This window comes from Oryzias latipes, chromosome 11 (genome assembly GCF_053564925.1).
Source record: "Oryzias latipes strain Hd-rR chromosome 11, Olatipes_Hd-rR_3.1".
NCBI lineage: Eukaryota > Metazoa > Chordata > Actinopteri > Beloniformes > Adrianichthyidae > Oryzias > Oryzias latipes.
The window spans coordinates 13,498,855-13,504,854 of NC_136247.1; the positions used below are offsets into that span (position 1 = coordinate 13,498,855).

At 37.0% G+C, this 6,000-nt stretch overlaps 1 protein-coding gene across 2 annotated transcripts in view; it reads left to right on the plus strand.

Annotated features, from left to right (window-relative positions):
* The window catches only part of orla-uba (major histocompatibility complex class I-related gene protein-like), a 31,341-nt gene extending 28,974 nt beyond the window's left edge, over positions 1-2,367 (plus strand). Inside the window, exons 6-9 of one of the 2 annotated variants that reach the window (XM_011480968.4) lie at positions 218-316; positions 419-448; positions 591-671; positions 1,126-2,367. In XM_011480968.4, the coding sequence (XP_011479270.1) occupies positions 218-316; positions 419-448; positions 591-649 (188 nt within the window). In that variant the 3' untranslated portion in view covers positions 650-671; positions 1,126-2,367. Of the gene's footprint in view, positions 1-217; positions 317-418; positions 449-590; positions 674-1,125 lie in introns of those variants that run through there. The other variant, NM_001278878.2, reaches the window with a different exon arrangement.
* The last annotated feature ends 3,633 nt before the right edge of the window (positions 2,368-6,000 follow it).

Here is a 6,000-nt window from a genome sequence, read left to right on the forward strand (position 1 = left end):
CTGTGTCTCTCTGTTTTCTAGAGGATTGAAGTGATGGATTTGAGGGTTTTCAGCTCACAATGTTCTCTTCAAGTTTGAATCAATAATCTGACCAGATTAAAGAGATTAAAGCTGCTGGATTTAATCCATTTATAGGATGTAAACCTTACCTCCACTAGAGAGTTTTTCATTTGACTGGTGAATGTTTTGAATTCATGTTTGTGTTTTTTCTCTTCAGGTTCTTCCAGTCAGATGTTGATCATCATTGGTGTCCTTGTTGCTGTTATCGCTGTCGTTCTCTCTGTGTCTGCATTCATTTTTTACAAGAAGATGAACTGTAAGTTATTGTTGTTTTCATTGGCTCAGATCCAGTTTAACAAGAGTAAAAATATTATTTACTAAAAGAAACCTGAAATGTTTACTTGTTTTCTCTTTTTAGTTTTCAATTTGGTCAAGCCTCCACCATCTCGTGAGTAAAGGTTTTCTTCCTAGTTTCAGATGTTTTCTCTGTATTTATAGTGACTAGTTTAGAAGTTTTTCCATCAGAGTTTCATGTTTGTTTGAGCTTCAGTTCAGATGAGGATTCAGACTAACAGTTTCTGATCTCACAGCTGTAGACAACAAGGAGATCCAGCAGCAGATGCTGCAACCAGAAAATCCATCAGCCTGAGAGATGAACTCTCCTCTGAACAGTGAGTTTCTTTCTGTGTTAAAGAAATCTGCTTCATTTCTCCTTAACACGCAATGTTAGTGTGCATGTGTGTTTATGTGATTATGGTATAGTCCAGTGCTTTTCAATTATTTTTTGCAAGGCCCCCCCAGGAAAAAGAAAATGTTTCGCGCCCCCCCTAACACCCCCCCACACAAACACACTAATGTAAAATTGTGTAAGTATACCTAAAAATTTATCTTTTAACATTAACAAAAGAAAAAAAGCAATATAAATAAAAACAACAATTCCTACAACAAATCTGAAGTAAAGAATAAATAAAGCAATAAGGGTTTATCCAATAATTTATTCCAGATTAAATTGTTTAACAGGCCGCCGACCCCTGATCTAGCCCATCCTCCATAAAACTTTTATCAGTGAAGTTCTTTCTAAACAGAAATTGATTTAATCTAATCTTTCATTTTTTGTCTTAACAGGTTTGGGAAATAAATCTGCAAAATATTAAGGAGCAAAGAAAAAGCCCTTTTTCCCTGTGAAGTGCAATTTTCTTATGATGATTAAAAAAAAAAAAACATCTTCTTAATACAAATTAATAAGATTTACCATATCTAAGAGACTCAGTTATGCTTTGCTATTTTAAATCTTTGAGAAAATTCCAGCTTGCAAACAGACACATTTGGTCTTTAAAAGCATAAAAACATATAAAACAGATACATTGGACTTGGTTTTACTAAAATGCTTATGCTTTTTCATATCCTTTTTTTATCTGTAGAAACTAAAGTTGTGTGTTCTGTGATGGCAACTTGTTTCTGCTCATTTAAATGTTGTTTCAGTTCTAAATATTATCTGTCTTTATTGATTATGTTTGTATATTTTGAAGCTTATAGACATATAGATGCAACACATCGCTTGACTTGTAAAGCTCTCGGGTTATTAAAGAATATAAATGAAAGTTAAGCTTAAGTTTTATGGGTTTCTGTTCTTGTCTTGTGTTTTTTCTTGTATTGACTTGTGTGTTTTTGATGGATTTAAAAGATTTTCTTTTGTAGACTTCGTAATGGTTGCCGCCACAAATCAGTTTCAACCACGACCTGAAACTTGCAAACTTGTGTATGTATTTAACAGGTTTTATTTTCATGGACTTTGTGGTCATGTGTTGTATTTATCGTCACCCCCCTGGATGAACGGAACCCACTGTAAGGTGACAGGAGCGTGGAGGAGCAAGCAACTGCATATGTGGATTACTTTTCTCTGCTACTTTAGGATTTCCCCACTGATCATTTTTTTGGTGGAGTGCTTTTTTCCCCAGAGAGCTCGGATTTACCAATACGAGGATTAGCAGCAGCCTCGTGAATGGGGGGGATCCCATTCCAGCGAGTGAGACGGAACGGCTTCGCACCAAACAATTGAGATTGTCTGACATTATCTTTTCTTCCAGAGCATTTTCCTTTTTTTTTTTTGACAAGACTGCAGAACTTGGGTTTGAACTGTGGGTTTTGTATATGTTATGGACTTTGAGTACCGGCATATCAGGTCGTTTGTATTTTGAGTGTTGGGTGTGGTGTTTAATCGATGTAAAGCACATTGGTAAATACAGAGAATACACATTATGCTTTTTCGTTGTGCAGACGTTCACATGTATAGCCATTTATTGCTGCTTGGAGTTTGAATGTTGATTACTGCACCAATATAGGGAGATGGAGAGAGCATTTAACAAATCTTTTGTGTATTATCCTCTTGTCTTTATATTTTGGAATGATCTAAAAAAAACATGTCAGATGCATGTATGGGAAAACATGAAATCATTATTATTTTTACTCAATTTTCCATTTAAATGAAACATTTGTAAGAAACCTAATCATTAGTTTGGAAAAATACTTTAAAGAAACAGATTTAAAAATATATTTGGCCTCTATGAAAAATAAGTGAAATTTATATTTGGAAGTTAGCAAAAACAGTTAGACTTCTTAAAGTTTTAAATGTTCTAATTAGTAGATTCCTATTTTAATATTATCTTTTTAATTTCACTTCATTGTTTCATGTCAGGTTGATTATTCTGTTATAAGACATTTGTAAAGGGTAATCTTTGTTTCTGTTCCATCCACTGATATTCTTCTCCTTGATTTGAACCTCTTTTTGAAGAATGAACAACATGAACATGAACACGTTTTGCCGCATGGTTAAAAAAATGTTGCTCCGCTGTCCATTTGTATTGAGAGTAAAAAAAAGGGGTTTGATCTAAACAGCTGTTTTTAAAAACACGTTTCCAAAACAAATATACAAATCTGAAATTTTATCTGAATAGAATTGAACAAAATTAAAAACATTTCCTACATCATTTCAAACTCATAAAATGGCTCTTAGACATTGTTTTATTCTTTGATATGTATGTATATTCTATATACATATATCTATATTCCATCACAATTCCAACCTGCACCTGAGAACTGGAGAATCTTCTCGTAGACAGAGCAGATCATTACTGACTGAAGAAACCAGATCAGATTCACAAAGCTGAGACACTTTTCAAAGTATTTTGATAGTCAAATTGAAACTAAATACATGAGTAAACCAGGTGGTTTTGAAAATTCTGATACTAAAGAAACAACATGCATTGATGTGGTTCTAGCACCAAACTGTCCTTTCAATCTTTTGGGGTGAATGTCATGATAAGGTTGAAATTAGGAATTTACCCCACCAGAGAAGGGGGATGCAGGAACGTTGTCCAGATACGGACATCTGTGTGCTAGAAGGCTGAGGTGAACCACATTATTATTGGACCTTAGATCTGTCCAACATTGATCTTGGACAGACTGCTAAAAACCTAATGGAAAATGCAAAAACCAGAGTGTCACGACATGCAGATTTGATGTCTCCAAAAGAAAATGCATATCATGTTAAGATATAAAAAGTCTCCTGGTCCTGACAGGAGATAAGACAAAGCAGTAAGTAAACTAGGGCGTGAAAATGTACAATAAATAATTTTTGTTGGAAAGATGAAACCAGTTTCTGCACTGACAGTTACACCAGAAGCAAAAAAAGTTAATGTACAAAGAAGAAGTGACAAGTTTGAAACAAATGGCAGATGCAGTTCCTTGTATTCCTTGTACCAAAGGTTCACAAGAAAAATGGGAAGAAATGAAAGGATATGGACAGAAAGTGACTTGCACTATGAGACTGATCCAAAACTGGAATTTCTACCAGTCCCGAAACTAAGTTTTAAAGGACTGCATTACACTAGGTAGTGATTACACAGCCTAATGTGCATCTGGCTGACAGAACAAGATGGGTGAAAATGATGTTCACAGAAGTTTTGTAAAATGGACACCATAGCAGTGGCGGTTTTTGATATGGGCGATGTGGGCGGTCGCCCAGGGCGGCACTTCATAGGGGGCGGCATTGGCCGTGTCCGATGAGTAATGTGCTACATACAACATTCAAAGAGGTAGCTTGAAGTTTTAATTTGAAATTACTTCAGCAGCCGACACTTAATACTTTTATTTTGACACATCAGACTCTTAATAATGTCTTCCTCCTGTTTCCTCTTCACACTTATGGTGCAAAAAAAAAAAAAAAAGAATAATTTAGAGTGAAACAACGTAAAACAGGCACATGAAAAGGATTTAGGCAGAACAAACATCCGTGCTCAACCCAATTTCGACAAAAGCAGGCAATGGGGATTATTTCCCACAATTCTTTGCTCCGACACAGCAGACCCGATGCGCACGTGACCACCGCCCTCTGCTGCAAGACGCTTGCGGCCACACCTCTTTGCGGTAGTCTTTGGAACATAAGTAAAAAAAAACTCGAGAGGGGAGCGCAACTCGCCGGTGGCTGGCTGAATCACACTAACAGGTGTGAGGGGAGTCTTTTTCTATCTGACAATCAACTCTGAGCCGCAGCTGAGCCTCCCGTTATAGAGACGGAGCCGCGTGTGAGAGGGAAGGGGAAGGGGGGGGAGGGGGGTGAGCGCAGACCATTTTATATGGATTGAGGTTTTTTGGAGGATTTCTACTGTTGGTGTTGCACAAATTTAGGGAAATGCCAAATATTTTTGGAGTAATCCCACTGATGAGTTCTAAGATTTAGTCTTTAATGTTTTATAAGACCTAAACATATTAATCACAATAAGTTTTATTTTTTAGATCTAATCCCTCTGATATGTTTCACAAAGACACACACAGGACGTCACACATTAAGAAATTATTGCTAAAAATGAAGCAGGAGTCCGGCTCTAAAAAAATGCTCTAAAAAATGATGAAAGAGCAAAAAAAATGGAATTATTTGATATGTAATTTCTTATTAATATTTCCAGGCTTTCTTTGTTTTTTGTCCTGCAGCATGTTCATATTTGTATAATGTTGACAGAATATATTTAAATGGAGAACAAAATATTACAAGTTATTTAAGGTTTAACTTGAGTTATTCTGGATTAGTGTTCCTGTTTTTATTCATATTTATGTTCAAAAAGTTCAGTGTAAAAGGTTTAAAAGTTTAGCTTTAGTGTGTAGTTCAGTAAATCTTTATCTTCTTCGGCTCAAAACCTTAAGCGTGTTTTTAGCTTAGGCCCCTGTGTGACTGAGTTTGACCCCCCTGTAATACGAGTCTAGAAAATTCATGCATTTTTGGAGTAAAATGGCTAAATAGAAGATAGGGAACACAACAGGATGTTGTCAAATTTTGTATGTGTGCGCGGGGGGGGGGGGGGGGGGCGCTGGTGGGGTTACTCGCCCAGGGAGTAAATTAGTGTAGAACCGCCACTGCACCATAGCTATATTAACTTATTTGGCAGAGACTGGAAACAAAGACAAATTACAGCTATGGACCCCACAGGTAAAATATTTGGGCCTTACTTAAACTTTAAAGTGTAAGGAAGTAAGCAAAGACAAAAAAGTGTTAATTTTAACGGCACCCCAACCATTAACAAAGAAGTAAATTATGTTATTTTTAGGGTTATGTAATTATTGTCGCATGTGGATTCCGAACTTTTGTAACGAGCCTGCCGGACTATCACTTTCATGGGGTAGCTAAAGCCAACTGTTAACTTTGATGGCTTCTTTGGAGACCTATCCGTGCCCCATACACAGCACGACCCCGGACAGCCTAAAGCAAGAATAAACAGGCAGAGAGGTCAAGCACCCTTTTCACGGTCAAGCCCATTTACTCCAGCAGTCACAAACAGTTCAAGCAGCATGGACCTCACTTCAGTACACAACCCTCTGACTCAAGGTTTCACCCCAAAGCTCCCCACTTCCCATGAGGCTTTGGGGCTGAAGGCAGCGCTAAACCCCAGGTCGCTACACTATTGTGAGCATGTGGGGGATTGCATGTTTTGGTGTGTTCTTTCTTTT